Genomic DNA, 23,703 nt, shown 5'->3' on the forward strand with positions numbered 1-23,703 from the left:
CTTCTAAAGTCATGTCTGGAGGACCTTAGGCCTCTATAGAAGTCAGTGGACATTCTATATGGACTTTGTCCTCAGTACCCTAGTCTGTCCTACTCCAGCTGCTGCAAAACTACAACTCCCAGCATGCCCGGACAGCCAAACAAAACAGCAGTTGTCTGTATGGGCATGCTGGTAGTTACAGTTATGAAACTATTTTGGGAGCCTTTTTAAGTCATGTCTGGAGGACCTTAGGCCTCTATAGAAGTCAGTGGACACCCCCATTGATCTGCTGTGCCTTTGTTTTGCTGCACAGCTCCTTCCCAGGTGATCACAATGGTAGAGGTGGGGTGAGATTTGGGATCAACAATTTTGAAACATTTAACCCCTTAGAGTAGACTAATGCTGGCCATTTGTTTGTCTGACTGCTAATTTCTCCTACCAGCCGACTTGGGGTTTTTAAAATCCGCGGTTGACGTGGCCGACCGTTCTCCTTTCACCATATCTAATGTACCATGTCAAAACAAGTGACAGGTACACTTTGCTATAGTGTTTATCTGAAGTTTAAAAGTCGACCTTCTATCCGAACAGCTTGCTGATTGATGGGGGGTCCCCTCACAGGAATGGAGGGCAGCGCAATATTCTGAAGACCAATAGAGAATGAATGGAGCTGTGGTCCGGCACGCGCGCTGTTGTTCCATTTATTAGGGCAGTGTTTCCCTCCAGCTGTTAAAAAAAACCCATCCTTTGGCTTTCCAGGCATTCTGAGAGTTGTAGTTTTGCAACAGCTGGAGGCACCCTTGTTGGAAACCCTGCACTAGGGGGCAGGTGACCTCCGTTCTTGTGATTGTGACCCCCATTAATCAGCTAGTGATCAGGATCAGATATGAGTATATCCAACTAATCGTTATTAGGTTCTCAGTCTGTTTGTTATTGAGCATTTCTAGACCCTTGAATGGGACATGCAGAATTATTGTAATATTATATATATCTGTGACCAAGCAGGCATCTGGGAAAGCTGAGTGACAACCTACAATAGAGGGTTAAAGGGGTATTCCAGGGAAAAACTTTTCTTGAAAAAAAATTTTCAGCTGCATCCAGAAAGTTAAACAGATTTGTAAATTACTTCTATTAAAAAACTTAATCCTCCCAATAATTATCAGCTGCTGAAGTTGAGTTGTTCTTTTCTGTCTGCCAACAGTGCTCTCTGCTGACATCTCTGCTTGTCTCGGGAACTGCACAGAGTAGAAGAGGTTTGCTATGGGCATTTGCTTCTACTCTGGACAGCTCCCGAGACAGGTGTCATCAGAGAGCACTTAGACAGAAAAGAACAACTCAACTTCAGTAGCTCATAAGTTCTGAAAGGATAAAAAAAAAAAAAATAGAAGTAATGTACAAACTTTCTGGAGCCAGTTGATATATATTAAATTTTTTTTTCCTGGATAACCCCTCTAATGATAGCTGAGGGACCGTTGTGACTTCTGGAAGACACTAGATACATCTGAGGTGGTGAGTACCGTAGATCTTTCGCCATGAATTGACCTGCTGACTGGGGTCTGATGGGAATTTTTCTGCCTTTGTATCTGAGGTGGATTACGTTTTGCATTGTTTGTTCTTGTCCATTTGTGATCAGGGAATATCTCTACTGCAGTGAACATCGAAACCGTTAACATCCAGTACACTGGAGCTCACATTCTGCAGTTTGTCTGCACTTCCTGCGGGTGTCGCTGTTGCACAAATTTGTATTGTGTGTTTTTCTTTTTCAACATTTTTTTTTTTCTCCCTCACGTTATTTTTTTCTTCTGCACCGACGTTTTCACTTTCAGATGCTCTACATTCAGAGGAAACGGTAACTAGAAGGAAAAATTTTGAACAAGCAAACATGTAAGAAATCGCTTATAAAATGCGACCGCCATTGTGCCGGAATGCCTGGGATAACCAGAAGTATACACACTTGCGCATATATAGATACGTACATACACACACACGTAAAAAAAAAAAAAAAATATATATATATATTTTTATATATATATATATATATATATATATATATATATATTTAATATAATATATATATATTTAATATATATAGGTATATATATACACTTAATAGAATATATTTAATATATATATTTAATATATTGTATATATATTTAATATATTGTATATATATTAAATATATATATATATATATTATATTATATATATATATATATATATATATATATAGTATATTAAATATATATATATATATACACTAAATATATATACCGTATATATATATATATATATATATATATATATATATATAGTATATTAAATATATATATATAATTTTTTTTTTAATATATATAATTTTTTTTTTTACACACACACACACACACTAATAATAATAATAATAATAATAATAATAATAATAATAATAATAATAATAATAAAAATAATAAAAATAATAATAATAATAATGATATATAGTTATTCACCAGTGTACTTCAACCTTTTGGGTCCCCAGCTGTTGCCCAATGTTGTAAGTTGTAGCTTCGTTGCTGTATGATGATGCAGGTTGTCAGGTTATGATGGGAATTGTAATCTTGCAATAACCACAGGTTGGGGAATGTTGCTGTTATCACTTCACCATCGCTTCATTGATAAGTAATACTGTTTTGTCTAAAATGTAAAGAATTGGTTTGCTTCATTTTTATGAGCAGTCCCCATACTGTTGACCTCCAGATATTGCAAAACTACAATGCCCAGCATGCTCGGACAGCCGTTGTCTGTCCTAGCATGCTGGGCATTGTAGTTTTGCAACAGCTGAAGGACCACACTTTGGAGAATTAGGCTATAAAGGAAGAACAGTCAGTCGGTGATGGGAGTTGTAGTTTCGCAACAATTATTATTATATTTTTTTAATAGATCTTTAATAAAATAGACAGGCAGCCCTCCAGCTGTTTCAAAACTACCATGCCCCTAGTTAATAACAGCTGGCGGACCAGAGGTTCTGGTCCAGTACTAAATGTACGTGAATGGCTTCTTAAAGGGGTTATCCAGGAATAAAACATATTTTTATGTATCAACTTGCTCCAGAAAGTTAAACAGATTTGTAAATTACTTCTATTAAAAAAAAATCTTAATCCTTTCAGTACTTATGAAGTTGAGTTGTTCTTTTCTGTCTAAGTGCTCTCTGATGACACCTGTCTCGGGAACTGTCCAGACTAGAAGCAAATCCCCATAGCAAACCTCTTCTACTCTGTGCAGTTCCCGAGACAAGCAGAGATGTCAGCAGAGAGCACTGTTGCCAGACAGAAAACAACAACTCAACTTCAGCAGCTGATCATTATTGAAAGGATTAAGATTTTTTAATAGAAGTAATTTACAAATCTGTTTAACTTTCTAGAGCCAGTTGAGATATATATATATATATATATATATATATATATATATATATATATAAAATTATTGTTTTTTTTTCCTGGAATACCCCTTTAAGACGTCAGTCATTTACTCTTGTGCACAAGCCTCATAAAGCAGGTGACTAACCTCCTATATCAGCCTTGTAAGGTGTCAGTCACTTGTATATAGTACAGATGAAGGTCTGGCTCACCTACAGGGAGGGTATGATCCCTATAAATACATGTAATGTCTCAGCGTGACAGATAATGTGCTGCGTGAGCCAAGCGGAGAGTGCGGCCACCTATAGGACTGGCACTGAGCGATGCGGCAGATGGTCCGACCCGTCCTCTAATGGATTTTCTTATTAGATGGACGCTGAGAGGATTTATCCGATGTTTCCCTCCGTTCTGGAGATTTTCATTTTTTTTTTCTCTCCCCCCCCCCCCCCTTCACTAAACTCCCTGAAGAAGCCGCGTAGTGATTCAGTCGCACAGTTTTGTGTTTCTTAGGGTAAATGCACGTGGGATTTGTTGTGGAAATTTTTTTAATTTAGGTTTACATTTTCTGCAGGTTTCCAAAGAAGAAAATAAAAAAAATAAAAAATTAATTATTCTTGTAAAAATCCCCGGAGGTCCACAGTTTGTAGACCGCTGATTTCGTGTGAAACCCAGTCTTAGGCAGGATTCAAACTATTTTTAATTTTCCTCACATATTTAAAGGGATATTCCAGGCAAAAACTTTTTTATATATATATATATATATCAACTGGCTCCGGAAAGTTAAACAGATTTGTAAATTACTTCTATTAAAAAATCTTAATCCTTCCAATAGTTATTAGCTTCTGAAGTTGAGTTGCTGTTTTCTGTCTGCTTTCTGATGACTCACGTCCCGAGAGCTGTCCAGCTCCTATGGGGATATTCTCCCATCATGCACAGCTCCCGTGACGTGACCTCATCATTGAGCAGTTAGACAGAAAACTTCAGAAGCTAATAACTATTGGAAGGATTAAGATTTTTTAATAGAAGTAATTTACAAATCTGTTTAACTTTCCGGAGCCAGTTGATATATATAAAAAAGTTTTTGCCTGGATAACCCCTTTGAGTTTATGTTCGATTTTCCTGAAAAATGCAGGCACTTTTTTTTATTTTGCCACCGCATTTACACTGATTGCAACAAAGTTTTCCGGAATTATTGGCTTGTAGTAATGTTGTCCTTGTGCTATAAACAGGGTGGCTGCAGATAAACAATTTGGAGAGAAATGTATCATTGTGTTTAAAGGGATATTCCAGGAAAAAAAAATGTTTTTTATATCAACTGGCTCCAGAAAGTTAAACAGATTTGTAAATTACTTCTATTAAAACTTCTTAATCCTTTCAATAATTATCAGCTGCTGAAGTTGAGTTGTTGTTTTCTGTCTGACAACAGTGCTCCCTGCTGACATCTCTGCTTGTCTCGGGAACTGCACAGAGTAGAAGAGGTTTGCTATGGAGATTTGCTTCTAAACTGGGCGGTTCCCGAGACACGTGTCATCAGAGAGCACTTAGACAGAAAAGAACAACTCAACTTCAGAAGCTCATAAGTTCTGAAAGGATGAAGATTTTTTAATAGAAGTAATTTACAATTCTCTGGAGCCAGTTGAGATAGATAGAGTGTATATATATATATATATATATACTCTATCTAAGTTTTTTCCTGGGTAACCCCTTTAAGCATTGCAACCCAATGTGCAAACATTTTATGGACTTTTTTTTTGCACAATTTCGCCTGTAAGTTTTTTGGGGGATTTTAGTTGACTTGAGTTAGAGGTCTCTTCTTTCGTTGTAGACTGAGCAGGATCTTCTGTAAGGGTTAGTACTTGTCCCATAGACAGTTCTGGGTATTACGTTGGGTTTAGTCCTTGGGTTTCTATCGTTGTCCCTTGGTGAAGCTGCTCGTGTCTTGAGTTGTAGTTTTATAGCCATTTGGGATCATTACGATCCATTGTCTTTCAGACTGTACGTAGCCAAAGCATCATACAAACCATACATCACGTTGTTTGCAACAATAAATTCCAGTAGATGACGACATCCCCCCCTCAGTCAGCAAAGCTTACATCTAATTCTATAGATCTGCCACAATCGTAGACGTGTGATGTATTTCTTCAGCTTCCAATGAAGATTCAGGATTGTGATCATTTTACAGATCTTTTTAGTGTTTTGCCTTCAAGGAGCCCAAATGTATCACTAGACTGGATACTCTGTGACCTTATACTGATGGTTACTATATATGGTGGATTAGTGTACAGGGTTGTCATAACCTCCATTTGGGAACACTGATCCTTGACTTGGACTTTGATGGAGGCCCCGGCTGAGCTCGGGGGAATCCTCCTTTATTGACACACTACAGCCGACCAGCCATGAGCTGATTTCCTGCTGGAGGGAAGGAGCTCGCACTGAGCATGCTCCTCACTACTCCTAGTGCTGAAGCTCCTGGACACACCAGGGTAGGCCTCAGCAGCTGCTGGAGGACAATCTGATGGCACAGGGGCCTGTGGTGGAGGTACGTCACCCATCTGGGCTCAGATCACCCTCCTGCTCAGCATTATCTTGCAGGGATCAGGTTCAGGCTCTGGAGCTGCTGACTTGCTCTTCAGTCTTTGTTTCCTTTAGGCTGTTGGAGACAATTTACATATTTCCAGTGTTGGATAATGTTTCTTCTCTGGTGAGGCTCGCCGTGCTGGGCTTTGGGTGGCAGCGTGCAGATCTTCCTTCCCTTCCTTCCCCTTGGACTTGGTAACTTTCCATGTAGCACCCACCTTGTATCCTTCTCTCTTGGCCTACTTTTTGTCACTTTTGTTGTGTTGTACAATATAATCCTGTACATCGAGGACCATCCCGGCTTTCTGTAGGGTTCAGGGATTGACATAATATTAGGAATAGGTGTTGAATGCAAATTTAGAAATGTTTCCTCCTTCAGTATTCCTCTATGACAGGTATTAACTCTTCAGTGCACCTTTTACTAAAATGACTGTGACCCTTGATACAGAAAGTCTCCCTTAGCTGAAGTTTAGTCAATAAGAACCTATGTCCTAGGCTTTGGCTCTAGTGAAACTTTCTGCATTGTCGAGATCCATTTTTATATTGTTTCTTCTATTTTCGTACCTAAATTTTTTTTTTTCCCCTCCTGCCATGTTTACTGTAATGTCTATAGGATATTCATATATAGGACAATAACCCTCTAGGACCTGTGTTGTTTTTGTGTTGGCTGCATAAGACTGCGGGGGAGATTCTCAAAGAATTTTGCGCCCCAAAAAAGTCAATTGGCGCAAAAAGTATCGACCACATTTTCAAAGAGCCTTGTGCCTCGGTTTACACTGTTCACGTCAGTTTTGTAAAAGTGGGCGTGTCCACGTATATTGTCTGCTTTACATGATATGAGAGTCCAGTTTATATAAACAATTTCACACCAGCTTTTTGGTAGTGTAGAAATCACAGAAATGGTTGTAGTTTTGTTGTTGTTTTTTTTTTTTTATTTATTTTTGGGAAAAGGTATTATTTAAGTAATTATATTTAAAAAAAAAAATTATTGAAAAAGGTTATAGCCAGAAGACGCAGCACTCAGAAAAAAATGTAATAAACGTATTTATTCCAACATATCCAGTCCACAAGCTTGGCTTGTGGACTGGATATGTTGGAATAAATTCAGGTTTATTAAAAAAATTTCGGGGTGCTGCGTCTTCTGGCTATATATCTAAGGAAAAACCTGATCAGGTTTGCTGGGCACTGGCAACCACTGCATTTTTTCACATTGGATGGTGCTGCTTATTGGATTTTAATATATATATATATATATATATATATATATATATATATATATATATATATTATTTATTTATTTTTTTCTTGGTCACTGCTCCTGCACTCACATTTAAGCTCAGAAATGTTTTATTTATACAATTATCGCTTGTCTGGGCACTAGTAACCATGGAATATTTTGTGAGATGTTTCCGCCAGAATTTTCTGGGATGTTAAACTTGGTGCAAAAAAATCCCATATGGCTGCAACCCCAAAAATTTTTTGCAGCGAAAAAAAAAACAAAAGTGGTGCGAAAATGAATTTTCACATATTTTCAAAGCAGCACAAAAGACCTTTTTGAAAATGTGAGGACAAAAAAAAATGGTGTGAATAATATCGCTGGAACAGAAATCACAGTAGTTTTTGAGAATCTCCCCCTGTGAGCCCACAGATTAGCTGTATACACTACTAAGGGAAGGTGTAGACACTTCTAAAATTGTAATTGATAGAATTTTGATCATTTTGGACCATACATCGAAAAAGTTACATTTTAGCATTTGTGTGTTTGGCAATATTGACGTCCTTTGTGGTTTCTGAGCTTCTGTTGGGTTTCTTCTAAATGAATCTTTTATTAACCCCGTTATGATGTAGTTGTTGGTAAAAAAAACAGGAGAACACAACTTTTTGCAGTAAAAGTTGTAGAAGGAATTTATCATTGTAGGTAGGTGAACCATTTTTGTACACCTTTTTATTTTGTGTCCTGCTAATGTGTAGGTGCACCAAATTTACTATATGGTTACAGGACATTTGATACATTTTGTGCATGTACACACTTCCTAGATATTACTTCTGTATACAATTTTCTATGGTTTTACTTTTTGTGCTAAATTTCTGACTTTTTACCCTGTTGTGCAAAAATGTGACTTATTTTTTATTTTTATTTTTTTACACACACCTAAAAGCCAACCGTGCCCCAACTACATTCAAGTTGTTTTCTTTAAAAAGTGTAAATGCATTGTGACTTTTTATTTAGAAACTTTTTCACCCGTTGCACAAAAAAAAGACAAAATAAATCATTTATAGGGGTATTCCAGGAAAAAACTTTTTTTTTATATATCAACTGGTTCCAGAAAGTTAAACAGATTTGTAAATGACTTCTATTAAAAAATCTTAATCCTTTCAGTACTTATGAGCTTCTGAAGTTAAGGTTGTTCTTTTCTGTCTAAGTAATCTCTGATGACACGTGTCTCGGGAACCGCCCAGTTTAGAAGCAAATCCCCATAGCAAACCTCTTCTAAACTGGGCGGTTCCCGAGACACGTGTCATCAGAGATTACTTAGATGGAAAAGAACAACTTAAACTTCAGAAGCTCATAAGTACTGAAAGGATTAAGATTTTTTAATAGAAGTAATTTACAAATCTGTTTAACTTTCTGGAGCCAGTTGATATATAAAAACATTTTTTTTCCTGGATAACCCCTTTAAACTAATGATAATTTCCCCACATTCCAGAGTCTTATTAAAGCATAACTCCGATGTCTGTCTGGCGGCAGGATACCTGTTGGAAATCTCCAGATTACTTTGTTGCTTGAGGTTAAAGTAATCAGGATACAAATTTGCCAGAACTCCAGCCCCCTCCCATAGACTTGCATTGAGGGGACGTGACGACCCCCGCAGCCCCCACCCAGCTTTAGGAACTAAATGTTCCAAACACTGGGGCAGTGGAGTACCCCTTTTAAGTCGCCATAGACTTAAAGGGGTTATCCAGGAAAAAAACATATTTTTATATATCAACTGGCTCCAGAAAGTTAAACAGATTTGTAAATTACTTCTATTAAAAAATCTTAATCCTTTCAGTACTTATGAGCTTCTGAAGTTAAGGTTGTTCTTTTCTGTCTAAGTGCTCTCTGATGATGCCTGTCTCGGGAACCGCCCAGTTTAGAAGAGGTTTTCTATGGGGATTTGCTTCTAAACTGGGACGTTCCCGAGACAGGCGTCATCAGAGAGCACTTAGACAGAAAAGAACAACCTTAACTTCAGAAGGTCATAAGTACTGAAAGAATGAAGATTTTTTTAATAGAAGTAATTTACAAATCTGTTTAACTTTCTGGAGCCAGTTGAGATAAATAAATAAGTTTTTTTTCCTGGATAACCCCTTTAAAGGGGTACTCCACGGCCCCAGTGTTTGGAACATTTAGTTCTGAAAGCTGGGTGGGGGCTGCGGGGGTCGTGATGTCAAGGCCACGCCCCCTTAATGCAAGTCTATGGGAGGGGGCATGCGCCCCCTCCCATAGACTTGCATTGAGGGGTCGTGGCCCTGATGTCGTAACCCCACAGCCCTCTCCCAGCTTTTGGAACTAAATGTTCTAATTGCTGGGGCATTGAAGTACCCCATTAAATATCGGAGTCACGCTTTAATGAGTTTAGAAGTTAGAGAACTATTGACATTAAAGGGGTACTCGGTGGAAACTTTTTTTTTTTTTTAAATCAACTGGTGCCAGAAAGTTACAGATTTGTAAATTACTTCTATTAAAAAATCTTTACCCTTCCAGTACTTTTTAGCAGCTGTATGCTATTCTTTCCTTTTTTGAATTTCTTTTTTGTCTTGTCCACAGAGCTCTCTGCTGTCACCTCTGTCCATGTCAGGAACTGTCCAGAGCAGGAGAAATTCCCCATTGCAAACCTATGCTTCTCTGGACAGTTCCTGACACAGACAGAGGTGTCAGCAGAGAGCACTGTGGACAAGACAAAAAAGAAATTAAAAAAGAAAAGCATTTCCTCTGTAGCATACAGCTGCTAAAAAGTACTGGAAGGGTAAAGACTTTTTAATAGAGGTAATTTACAAATCTGTTTAACTTTCTGGCACCAGTTGATTTAAAAAAAAAATCCAGACCCCAATATTAAAGGGGTATTCCAGGCAAAAACTTTTTTTTTATATATCAACTGGCTCCGGAAAGTTAAACAGATTTGTAAATTACTTCTATTAAGAAAATCTTAATCCTTCCAATAGTTATTAGCTTCTGAAGTTTTCTATCTAACTGCTCAATGATGATGTCACGTCCCGGGAGCTATGCATGATGGGAGAATAGCCCCATAGGAGCTGGACAGCTCCCGCGATGTGAGTCATCAGAAAGCAGTTAGACAGAAAACAGCAACTCAACTTCAGAAGCTAATAACTATTGGAAGGATTAAGATTTTTTAATAGAAGTAATTTACAAATCTGTTTAACTTTCCGGATCCAGTTGATATATAAAAAAAAGTTTTGGCCTGGAATACCCCTTTAAGAACCTGGACACTATTATTTGGTCTCCTCCTTTTCTATAACCCTTCTGATTTTGATTAGGTAATAAAAATTTTGCAAAAAAAAGAATCTGAACCCTTTAGCCTCATTTAGGCTTTAAGATGAATTCAGATGCCAAATTAATGCTCCCAGTTTCCCTTCGTCATCAGGTGCCTCTTAGGCGGCTTTCGCACTATAAAATGTATCTGTTTTAAAGATCCGTTATTAAAAAACCTGAAAATCGGCGGTTACAAAATCCAATTATAGTCTATGGGATTTTTACATTATCCATTTTAACCCATTATAGCCAGTTATGAATAACGGACATTATTTTATGACGGAAGATAGTAACGGGAGAAGTAGCGCATGCACACTTTCTTCCGTTCATTCACCCGTCCCAAAATAATGTCCGTTATCAATAACGGGTTAAAAGGGATAATGTAAAAATCCCATAGAGTATAATGGGATTTTCTAACGGACGATTTTCAGGTTTTTTAGAACGGAACTTCAAACGGACCTTTAAAACAGATCCATTTTATAGTGTGAAAGCCGCCTTATACAGCATCCTTATCCTGGCCAGTACCAAGACCTTGTGTGCCCAACAGTAGACCAGTTGTCTCCAAATGGTGGACTTCCAGATGTTGCAAGACTACGACTCCAAACATGCCCAGACTGCCAACAGCTTTCCTGGCATGCCGAGAGTTGTACTTTTGCAACATCTGAAGGTCCTCAGTTTGGAGACAACTGAAGAAGACAATGGTCGCCCCTGGTGCACCTATGGTGGCAGGCCGGATTCTCACTGGTTTTTAGTTACTCTTATGGTTGTATTTGCTACAAGGATTAGTTATAACATTCATCACAATGAATAAGGGAAGATATAGACCATTTTTATCAAGGTTTTTTTTTTCATTGTTAATCTGATTTGTTGTTGATCATTTTGACTTATCTATAAAACAAGGAACATTATTGTAGTTTGTGGTTTGTATAGAAAGGAAAGGAGGGGCTCCGCTTAGGTAATATAGGGGTGCTACCGTGTGTCAATAAAGAACAAATTATAACCAAAGAAAAAGACACTAACAATAGGATTCATACCCAATGTTAATTATAAGAAAATTGTAACATTATTTATTTATTATACAATGGTACAAAAAACACATTTATTAAAAGCAATTAAAACGCTCAAATATGAACCCACTTGCTTTGTGGTTTTTGAACTGCTCTTGGGTTCGTACCTTAATGTTCCTCCTCTTATTAACCCCACGTAACATGTAAGAGCTGAAGTCCTTGGTGTTGAATTCCTCTAGGGGTTGTGTTTTCTACATGAGTTGGGTTTCTATCAGCGTCAATGATCCTGAGAGACTTCCATGAAGCAGAAGGTTCTTTCTAAGGTTGAAGCAGAGAATTTAAGGATTCCTTATGGTTTAGACAACCTCTATGGAGGGGGGTTCCTGAAAGTAAAGTTGTAGCCTAGAGATTAAGTGTGGTATTGGTCTCCAGGCACCTCGTGGTCAGTGATGCTCTTGGTGCCACATAGATATATAGTATATGGCCTTTCTTCAGTAATGGACTATACTTCTTTATGTTGCATTGAGTTGTGGGAACTGTCCTATTCAGCAATAAATCTCTTGTCTCCAGATACTCACAATACTCTATGATGGTAGTTATGATCATATGCAGAGATTATTATAATGTACAGCTAATGGGTAACACTCCCTATAAAGTATGGCAGCTCCTACGTTTGCCCATGAGGGTGATCTACATGGCTCCCATATACATGTTGCACTAGATGGGCCTCGGTGGCCCTGGCTGAGCACAAGGAATCTTCCTCCACACTACAGCCGACCAGCCATGAGCTGATTTCCTGCTGGAGGGAAGGAGCTCGCACTGAGCATGCTCCTCACTACTCCTAGTGCTGAAGCTCCTGGACACACCAGGGTAGGCCTCAGCAGCTGCTGGAGGACAATCTGATGGCACAGGGGCCTATGGTGGAGGTACGTCACCCATCTGGGCTCAGATCACCCTCCTGCTCAGCATTATCTTGCAGTGATCAGGTTCAGGCTCTGGAGCTGCTGACTTGCTCTTCAGTCTTTGTTTCCTTTAGGCTGTTGGAGACAATTTACATATTTCCAGTGTTGGATAATGTTTCTTCTCTGGTGAGGCTCGCCGTGCTGGGCTTTGGGTGGCAGCGTGCAGATCTTCCTTCCCTTCCCCCCCCCTTGGACTTGGTAACTTTCCATGTAGCACCCACCTTGTATCATTCTCTCTTGGCCTACTTTTTGTCACTTTGTTTTCTCTTGTGTTGTACAATGTAATCCTGTACACGAGGACCATCCCGGCTTTCTGTAGGGTTCAGGGATTGACATAATATAAGGAATAGGTGTTGAACGCAAAGTTCTGTGTTCTTCTTCAGTATTCCTCTGACAGGTATTAACTCTTCAGTGCACCTTTTACTAAAATGACTGGGCCTTGATACAGAAGTTTAGTCAATAAGACCCTATGTCCTAGGCTTTGGCTCTAGTTAAACCAAATCTTATATTGTTGCCGCCTGAATTGTTGAGATCCGTCTTTATATTCTGGTTCTTCTATTATCGTTAGTTAATATTTTTTTTCCTCCTGCCATCTTTACTGTAATGTCTATGGGATCAGAACCCTATTGGATCTGTATTGTTTTTGTGTTGTCTCCATAAGACTGTGAGCCCACAGATTAGCTGTATACACTACTAAGAAAAGGTGTAGACTCCTTTCTAAAATTGTAATTGATAGAATTTTAATCATTTTGGACCATAAATAAAAATAAAAGAAACTTTAGCATTTGTGTGTTTATCAATGTTGACGTCCTTTGTGGTTTCTGAGCTTCTGTTGGGTTTGTAAATTAATCTCTCTTTTTTTTTATTAACCCCTTTATGATGTAGTTGCTGGTTGAAAAAGAGGAACACAACTCGTTTTAGTAAAAGTCCAGTTACCTTGGTCTGGGATCAGGTTGAGGTCTGAGCTGAACATCAGCTGTAAAGATTTGGGGGGGGGGGGGGACTTTTTCATTGTAGGTAGGTGAACCATTTTTGTACACCTTTTATTTTGTGTGCTGTTAATGTGTAGGTGCACCTAATTTACTTTATGGTCACAGGACATTTGATACATTTTGTGCATGTACACACTTCCTCATTACTTCTGTACACAATTTTCTATGGTTTACTTTTTGTGCAAAATTTCAGACTTTTAATCCTGTTGTGCAAAAATGTGCAACTTTTTTTTACACACACCCAAAAGCTAACCGTGCCGCACTACATTCAAATTGTTTTCTTTAGAGTCTAGATGCTTTGCAACTTTTTTTGATCATTTGTGCAAAAAAATAAAAAATATAAAAACGCCAAAAAAAAGTGTAAACCGATAATTTCCTCCCAGAGTCTTGTTAAAGCGTAGCTCCGATGTCTGTCTGTCCGGTGGCAGGATAGCTGTTTGACAATGAGGCTAAAGCAGTCAGGATACAAATTTTCCAGATGTCCCATAGACTTGCATGGGACTTCCGGCAATTCTGTGTCCTGATTGCTTTAGTAGCGGGCAAGGACCACGCTGCCAGGAGACTTAAACAGGTATCCTTCTTCCAGACCAACATCGGAGTTACGCTTAATAATTTTTCAGTAGAAATATTGACCCCAATATGAAGAAACTGGATCCTATATTATTTGGCCTTTTCCTTTTTCTTTCTTTCCTGTTACCCTTCTGATTTTGATGGTCAGAGATGCTCTTCGTGCTACATAGATATATAGTATATGGCCTTTCTTCAGTAATGGACTATACTTCTTCATGTTGCATTGAGTTGTGGGAACTGTCCTATTCAGCAATAAATCTCTTGTCTCCAGATACTCACAATACTCTATGATGGTAGTTATGATCCTATGCAGAGATTATTATAATGTACAGCTAATGGGTAACACTCCCTATAAAGTATGGCAGCTCCTATGTTTGCCCATGAGGGTGATCTACATGGCTCCCATATACATGTTGCACTAGATGGGCCTCGGTGGCCCTGGCTGAGCACAAGGAATCTTCCTCCACACTACAGCCGACCAGCCATGAGCTGATTTCCTGCTGGAGGGAAGGAGCTCGCACTGAGCATGCTCCTCACTACTCCTAGTGCTGAAGCTCCTGGACACACCAGGGTAGGCCTCAGCAGCTGCTGGAGGACAATCTGATGGCACAGGGGCCTGTGGTGGAGGTACGTCACCCATCTGGGCTCAGATCACCCTCCTGCTCAGCATTATCTTGCAGGGATCAGGTTCAGGCTCTGGAGCTGCTGACTTGCTCTTCAGTCTTTGTTTCCTTTAGGCTGTTGGAGACAATTTACATATTTCCAGTGTTGGATAATGTTTCTTCTCTGGTGAGGCTCGCCGTGCTGGGCTTTGGGTGGCAGCGTGCAGATCTTCCTTCCCTTCCTTCCCCCTTTGGACTTGGTAACTTTCCATGTAGCACCCACCTTGTATCCTTCTCTCTTGGCCTACTTTTTGTCACTTTTGTTGTGTTGTACAATATAATCCTGTACACGAGGACCATCCCGGCTTTCTCCTGGCCCCAGAAGCTTTGTAGGGTTAAGGGATTGACATAATATAAGGAATAGGTGTTGAATGCAAACTTAGATCTGCGTCCTTCTTCAGTATTCCTCTATGACAGGTATTAACTCTTCAGTGCACCTTTTACTAAAATGACTGTGACCCTTGATACAGAAAGTCTCCCTCAGCTGAAGTTTAGTTTGTAAGGTCCTATGTCCTAGGCTTTAGCTTCAGTAAATATGAATCTCATTGAGTAGCCCCAGAATTGTTGACCACCGTGATCCATCTTCTTGTTCAGCTTCTTCTCTGTCTGTCATTATTTGTGAATTTTTATTCATTTGCGGCCCCTCTCTCCTTCCATCTATACTGTAATATCTCACTTAATTATATCCATATGGGATTATTACCCTTTAGGATCTGTGTGTTGTTTTTTGTGTTGGCTCTATTCAACTCTGGGCTCAAAGTGTAGCTAGAAATAGCCAGGTTAGGTGTAAAAAAAAAAAAAAAAAAAAAAAAAAAAAAAAATTTAATAAAATGTAATTGTTTATGTTCTTTTGATCATTTAAGATGTATTTGTTGAAGAAAAATAACATTTTTGCATTTGTGGAAGTTGATGCCTTTTGTGGTTTCTGAGATCCTATTGGTTTTCCACGGGAATCTTCTTCTATTAACCCCATTGAGGATGTAGGAGCTGTAGTTGTTGGTATACACCTACAGTGCTATCTAGTTGTAGTAAAGGTTCACTTACCTGGGTCATGTAGGTGTCCACGCTGAACACCAGCAAGATGTTGTCTTGTGTAAGCTTTAAAAACATCAAAGACAATTTAACTTTAAGATATTTTATTTGTTAGTAGAAAGCATGACCAGACCCCAATATTTAGACTCTTATACTCCTTAAGATCCCTAAAAGTAGTTCAGACCCCCAGACCACTAAAACTAATTATAGTTTACGCTGCTGCTTTCTCTTGCATGTGCTCCCATAGAGGGACTTGATGTTCCTCAGTATCAGGACCTTGTGTGCTGAGCCTCAGTATTTATCTAGTATGTGCATTGGTGTAGACAGTGCCCACCTGCTGTGCACCCATGATGGCAGGCCTGTGGGGTCCCTATTCCAGTTTCGTACTGCTGCCCCTCAGTTGAATAGCACTGGTTTGTAGTTGCTCTGAAGGTTGTATTTGTTACAAGATTTAGTTATGCAATACATCATTATCAATATGGAAAGGTATAGCCATTTTTTTATACATTTTCCCAACAGTTACTTTTTGTTCACTTGATTTTATTATTTTTAGCATGTTGTGTCTTACTCTGTCTTTTTCATGGTTTCTGAGCTGCAGTTGGTTTTGTACCTGTATATTCCACCTTCTATTAACCAGGGCTGTGGAGTTGGTAGATAAATATTCCGACTCCACAGTTTTTTGTACTTCCGATTCCGACTCCCCGACTCCTCTGTATTAATGTTCGAATGTATTTATAAACACTTACAGTTGAATCCAAGAAGCTGTTCCACCAAGTTCTTCTAAGCTCTTCTAGCAGAGAGAGGTAGTTGGGCAGAAGCTGCTGCCTTCTCCTTTTGTGTGCTGATCTGCTGCTGAAGATAGGGCAGTGGGAGGATCCAGGAAGGGGCATTTATTATAAAACATGATTTCCCTAGTAGAATCCCATAGTCATGTTTAAAGCTTAAGCTAACAGTCGGAGTTTACAAGTTTTTATAGCCTTAGCTGAATGGCAGCAGTTTTTCCAATGGTTTACAGCTTCAGTCTTGAACTATTGACCCTCCATTCCCTTCACTTATACAAGTGTCTCTAGTCCTGCAAAAAACATATTTACTTAATCCCTTATCAGTGAGAGGCTAGGTTACCCATGGGTTCCCTGTAACAGCAAAACACAACACTATGGAAAGTATAAGTATTGCTGCTCCTAATTGTGCGTTGCGTGCCATATGGTGAAGCACATGAAAAGCTTCTTCACAGTCACTTAACGTGTTCGTTTTGCGGTTACGTGAGGCACTGCATGCATTGGACTCTATTCTTACAGTAGAGAATTCATTAATTATAACTTTTTGTGAATTGGGACATTAAAACTTGCTTTTTTTTTTATTCCAATCTAAGTTTAGTAGGAGTTGGAGACGGCGCATTGTTTGCTGACTCAGACTCCGACTCCAGGTACACAAAATTTCGTCCGACTCCACAGCCCTGCTATTAAAGGGGTTATCCAGGCAAAAACTTTGTTTTATATATCAACTGGCTCCGGAAAGTTAAACAGATTTGTAAATTAATTCTATTAAAAAATCTTAATCCTTCCAATAGTTATTAGCTTCTGAAGTTTTCTGTCTAACTGCTCAATGATGATGTCACGTCACGGGAGCTGTGCATGATGGGAGAATATCCCCATAGGAACTGCACAGCTCCCAGGACGCGAGTCATCAGAGAGCAGTTAGGCAGAAAACAGCAACTGAACTTCAGAAGCTAATAACTATTGGAAGGATTAAGATTTTTTAATAGAAGTAATTTACAAATCTGTTTAAAGGGAACCAATCATCAGATTTTACCCTATATAATGCTTGGCAAAGCGTTATATAGGGTAAAATCTTTATTTTCACCATTCCCGGGGGATGCTCCTGCCCCCAGGGATGGTGAAGATATGAAGTTATAAACTAGTCACCGCCGCCGCCGTAAGTAGTCACCTGGGCAGGGAGCTCTTCTCACCTATTCCTGTTCTTCGGCCGGGAGCGACGCCCCCTCCGCTTGATTGATGGGCCGCGTCATCACTCTGCTCCGTCTGTTCAGTGAGCGGAACAATGACGCTGCCCATCAATCAAGCGGAGGGGGCGTCGCTCCCGGCCGAAGAACGGGAATAGGTGAGAAGAGCTCCCCGCCCAGGTGACTACTTACGGCGGCGGTGACTAGTTTATAACTTCATAACTTCACCATCCCTGGGGGCAGGAGCGTCCCCCGGGGATGGTGAGGATAACAATTTTACCCTATATAACGCTTTGCCAAGCATTATATAGGGTAAAATCTGATGATTGGTTCCCTTTAACTTTCCGAGCCAGTTGATACATAAAAAAAAGTTTTTGCTTGGAATACCCCTTTAACCCCATGTAATATGTAGGAGTTGTAGTTTAAAACTACACTGAGGGTTGTATCTTTTTGTTTATTTATTTTTTTCCCCCATGTTATTTATTCTTTTGAGGTGGGTTTCCTATGGCATTAAGAATTCTGAGAGATTTTCAAAAAGCAGAATTTTCTTTGTAAAGTTGGAGCAGAGACCAAACTTTCCTGTATGTGGAGCTTCTCTATAAGCAAACGTACAGCCTTGTGACATCCTCCATGGCAGCAACACTGCAGACGCATCATGGTTGGTGCATTGTTACTGTAGAACCTTTTGGAAGTGTTTCTAGCTCAAGTCATACCCTATATTCCTTCATGATGTTGTGTTTTTGTTGTGATTATTATTATAATTTTTTTTTTATACAATATTTTATTAACCTAGTGAAAGATACAATGAGAAAGCATCAAATACTCACAGCTACAATGATACAGTAAGGCCTGGTTTATTCTACAGACGTTCCAGGTGGATTTTTTTTATTTTTTGCAGCAAAGTAGTTGCGGGTAGTTTTTTTTTGTTTGTTTGTTTCTTTTCTGGTTTTGCTCATTGAGAATTCTGTAAAATTGTAGCATGCTGACACTATGGCGTGTGGGTTTTATGTTTTTTTTTTTTTTTTTATATATAAATCTTGGCATTTTTCTCCCATAGAGGTCTATAGAAATGCCATGTGTTTAGCATTTGCTATGATGAAATCACCGGATTTATCATGAGAAAAACACACGTGAAAAAAACGCTAAAACTAACAATTTGAGAAAAAAACACATAAATGTCTAGTGGAAACATAGTCTAAGGGTATGTTCACACAGGTGAGTTACCCGCTGCTAGTTGTCTGCAGTGGAATCCCCGGAGCCTATAATCCAAACCAGATTACATTGACCTAAATGGGGTCTGCTGTGGATTTTCTGCCATGGGTAACCTTCCTGTTAGAGATGAGCAAACTTACAGTAAATTGGATTAGTCACGAACTTCTCGGCTCGGCAGTTGATGACTTTTCCTGCGTAAATTAGTTCAGCTTTCCGGTGCTCCGGTGGGCTGGAAAAGGTGGATACAGTCCTAGGAGACTCTTTCCTAGGAATGTATCCACCTTTTCCAGCCCACCGGAGCACCGGAAAGCTGAATTAATTTATGCAGGAAAAGTCATCAACTGCCGAGCCGAGAAGTTTGTGACGAATCGAATTTACTGTAAGTTCGCTCATCTCTAATAATAATATTCATCACAATGAATAAGGGAAGATGTAGCTAATTTTTATCAAGGTTTTTTTTTTTTTTTTCAATTTTCTCATTGTTCATCTGATTTGTTGTTGATCATTTTGACTTATCTATAAAACAAGGAACCTTATTGTAGTTTGTGGTTTGTATAGAAAGGAAAGGAGGGGCTCCGCTTAGGTAATATAGGGGTGCTACCGTGTGTCAATAAAGAACAAATTATAACCAAAGAAAAAGACCCTAACAATAGGATTCATACCCAATGTTAATTATAAGAAAATTGTAACATTATTTATTATACAATGGTACAAAAAACACATTTATTAAAAGCAATTAAAATGCTCAAATATGAACCCACTTGCTTTGTGGTTTTTGAACTGCTCTTGGGTTCGTACCTTAATGTTCCTCCTCTTATTAACCCCACGTAACATATAAGTGCTGAAGTCCTTGGTGTTGAATTCCTCTAGGGGTTGTGTTTTCTACATGAGTTGGGTTTCTATCAGCGTCAATGATCCTGAGAGACTTCCATGAAGCAGAAGGTTCTTTCTAAGGTTGAAGCAGAGAATTTAAGGATTCCTTATGGTTTAGACAACCTCTATGGAGGGGGGTTCCTGAAAGTAAAGTTGTACCCTAGGGATTAAGTGTGGTATTGGTCTCCAGGCACCTCGTGGTCAGAGATGCTCTTGGTGCCACATAGATATATAGTATATGGCCTTTCTTCAGTAATGGACTATACTTCTTTATGTTGCATTGAGTTGTGGGAACTGTCCTATTCAGCAATAAATCTCTTGTCTCCAGATACTCACAATACTCTATGATGGTAGTTATGATCCTATGCAGAGATTATTATAATGTACAGCTAATGGGTAACACTCCCTATAAAGTATGGCAGCTCCTATGTTTGCCCATGAGGGTGATCTACATGGCTCCCATATACATGTAGCAGTAGATGGGCCTCGGTGGCCCTGGCTGAGCACAAGGAATCTTCCTCCACACTACAGCCGACCAGCCATGAGCTGATTTCCTGCTGGAGGGAAGGAGCTCGCACTGAGCATGCTCCTCACTACTCCTAGTGCTGAAGCTCCTGGACACACCAGGGTAGGCCTCAGCAGCTGCTGGAGGACAATCTGATGGCACAGGGGCCTGTGGTGGAGGTACGTCACCCATCTGGGCTCAGATCACCCTCCTGCTCGCTGTTCTGCTGGATCTCTTCAGACCTCCCATCCTTTTCCTCCAGATCTCTGGTTTCTTGTTTATTTTGGTGCAGTTGGACTGTGGAAACTTTTACAGTCACCTCCACCCATCCCCAGAGTCATACAGATTCTGCATGTCTTACTCATCAGGCTGTCTCTTATTTTTGTTACATTCATAGGGATAGTAATAAGCTATGGCATATGGGTTTGTCATAGAGGGGTCTGTGGACTAGAACTTGCTAGGGAGGACTTTCTGCCCTGAGGTCTGCTGTAAGATCGTGACAAGGAGTCTCCTAGTATATGCCTGTATATGGCCGCGTATAATCTTCAGTGCGAACAATGTTCATAGCTCATGCTGGAGGCATCTGTTCTTGAGACCCAAGACGTTTTCCTTGTGTGTCTGTCACAATCCTCAATGGTTAAAATTCTTCAGGAGAACCCATTACCTTTCTAAGTTCCCTTTGTGTGGCATTCTGCGGTTTTCCAGGATTATTCTAGATGTCTTATGTTCTTCTGCTCCTAGTTACTCAGTTGACTCAGGAGTTGTAGGAACTATGGACTATTGTATGAAGAGGATAGGCAAATAGGCTAGAGCAATGTTACAAAACTACAACTCCCAGCATATTCGGACAGGCAGCGGCTGGGAGTTGTAGGAAACCACTGGACTAGAGCCTATGGAACGTGGAGAACCCAACACTTCTTGGTCCTTCTGCTTTCATAAAAATCGCTGTTCTTGTAGCAGATTCTTGGCCTTGAGCTAAACAAAAATCACTATATAATCAGTGTTTCCCAACCAGGGCGCCTCCAGCTGTTGCTTAACTACAACTCCCAGCATGTCTGGACAGCAGTTCCGGGAATCCATCTGATCACGTGACTCTCGGCCAATGAGAATGCCTTTCGAAGTTTAACTGTATCCTGTGGCCAGAGCGACTTGATAGTAATGCATTACTCTTGACACCCTTAGTAAAAACTATAACTAAATTCTGTGGGAGGGGAAGACAGAGAATCTTTTTATTTTGGATTTTTATTTTGGATTTTTAAATTTCAACAATTTCATGATTGACAGAAAATAATTTAAAGTCTCCTATCTATCTATCTATCTATCTGTGTGTGTGTGTGTGTGTGTGTGTGTGTATATATATATATTTATTTCTATATATGTTTTACACTAGGGCTGGCATGTAGGTAACATATAGCGGGGCCTATATCCGATTGCATACTTACACCCAGGTTGACTATTTGGTCAGTCACTCAGATAATCAGATAGTATGTAGTGTTGGACATATTTACCCTCCCATAGTTGGGTAGGGAATGGTTAAGTAGGGACCTTTTTGTAGCTGGGTGTATAGAATACACAGGACTTTCCCTTGTTTCCTTCTTCTATGCTGGATTTTCAGTATTGAATAGAAGGAAGAAAAAAAAAAAAAGTGCGGAAGATTTCCAAGGTATTAACCATTGTTGTCAAGGAAACAAAGTCACGTCTGCCGAAATGCTCCATCCACAAAATTTAGTCTGCATGTTTGCTTTAATATATATATATATATATATATATATATATATATATATATACATAAATAATATAGTGTATAGATTGTGCAACTTGTATTACAACTGTCAGCAGAGCTAAAGTTTCCAGGACACACTGAAGGTTGTGGTATCTGGAGAGCCACAGGTCGCACATTTGCCATACAAAGTGAAGGTATTGGAGCCAGAAATCCCAACTCTCTCTCCCCCCCACACACACTTTCCCTATATTTTTTGTTTGGCCTTTGTTTGCATTGTAGAAGGTCTATGGAGTGAGACACAATGGAGTTGTGTGCAGAGTGTCAGGGCGGGCTGCGCTGCATTGTGTGGGCCGCTGGGTGCACCCTGGAATGTGGGCTCCTTGGATTCGGTAAGAATTGCCTGGAATACATTGGAGAAGCTTCCAGGGAGAGCAGCACGTGGCGATGTGGTTGTCAGGCCACCGGTCTGTAGGTTGACGTTGTGAGTACAGCTGGTGGATTAGCTGGGCTCAGATTCATTGCAATGACACTTCCTCCTTTTTTTTTTTTTTTTTTGTTACTGTTGAACGCTGTACAAATGGCTGTGTGCACTGAGCATGCCCCAAGTCTGGCTGCACCCACAGTGTGTCTGGAACGTGTGTGAAGCCCTTGTAGGCCTGGATGAGGTAGGACAATGCATTTTGATGGAACCAGAGCAGTTTTGTAAGGGAGGACATGGGGGTGGCATGGGGGGGGGGGGCAGTGTGTGAAGTAGCATGGCAGAGCATCTGCTGGGTTCCCCTTGTCTTGCATGGGTATGTGTGTAGGTGTCTGCTGTTGGACTTTGTGACTCCTAACTTTGAGGAGGCCTAAAGAAATGACTTCAGCACCCACCTTTATTTATGTGCTTTGCAATGTCAGGAAAGCTGCCAGAGACTGGTGCCCTGGTGTCAGCAGCGTCTGTCTTCCAGCAGGTGCAGGCAATGGATTTATTTAACACTCACCGGTAAATGCTTACATTTTTTACCCTAACTTTGCCGGTATATTAAACCTCGTATCCATCATCCGATGGTCACACTTTGGCCATAGGATCCTTCAAGACTTCTACCATACAGGGGGGAGAAGCTCCTTCATCTGTGACGCTGAGGTCAACACCGCTCGGGGACCAGGACTGGAGTTGAGGAAGGATGTAAATGACCACACGTGCAGCCCTTTTTGGTCTAATGTTTCTCTATTTGAAGCTGGAAACTAAACCTATTTTTTGAGGCATTGTCTCCTGGTGAGAAAAGTGAAGGTTGACTCGCGTGTATTGCAATGTATTTTCTGTATTGGAGTCAAAGAGGAAAATCCACTAAAGGAACAGTAAAGGAGAATGTGCTGCGGTACGGAACAAGCCATAGGGACTCGAAAACCTAGAGAAGGCTTTGCTAAGGATGATCATCAAGACTTGTTCATATGTAAGGGTTCACTACTTGTGGTTCATCAGTACAGAAGCAATGATCTTAGTCGACCGACCATGTCCCAGTCTAAGGCTGGGATTACAAAGTTCAATAGTGTAGGGCGGCACTTGGAGTCGCGTGGTGCACGAGGATAGTAGTAATCATAAGATAAGTAATGAATCCCGGCACTCACTTGTCTTCATGCAGTTATACTTTTATTCAAACGCAATTGCGTTTGAATAAAAGTATAACTGCATGAAGACAAACAAGTGAGTGCCGGGATTCATTACTTATCTTAAGGCTGGGAT

The 23,703-nt window shown here is 39.8% G+C and overlaps 1 protein-coding gene across 8 annotated transcripts in view; it reads left to right on the forward strand.

Moving 5' to 3' along the window:
* EHMT1 (euchromatic histone lysine methyltransferase 1) overlaps window positions 1–23,703 on the forward strand; it is a 125,300-nt gene that overhangs the window by 12,325 nt on the left and 89,272 nt on the right. The window contains exon 1 of one of the 8 annotated variants that reach the window (XM_056538657.1): window positions 12,358–12,409. The exons of 5 other annotated variants lie outside the window; for them this stretch is intronic. In XM_056538657.1, coding sequence (XP_056394632.1) covers window positions 12,386–12,409 — 24 coding nt within the window. In that variant the 5' untranslated portion in view covers window positions 12,358–12,385. Of the gene's footprint in view, window positions 1–12,357; window positions 12,410–20,295; window positions 20,434–22,582; window positions 22,643–23,703 lie in introns of those variants that run through there. 2 more of the 8 variants (XM_056538656.1, XM_056538661.1) reach the window with 2 other exon arrangements.

This window comes from Hyla sarda, chromosome 9 (assembly GCF_029499605.1).
Source record: "Hyla sarda isolate aHylSar1 chromosome 9, aHylSar1.hap1, whole genome shotgun sequence".
Taxonomy (NCBI): domain Eukaryota; kingdom Metazoa; phylum Chordata; class Amphibia; order Anura; family Hylidae; genus Hyla; species Hyla sarda.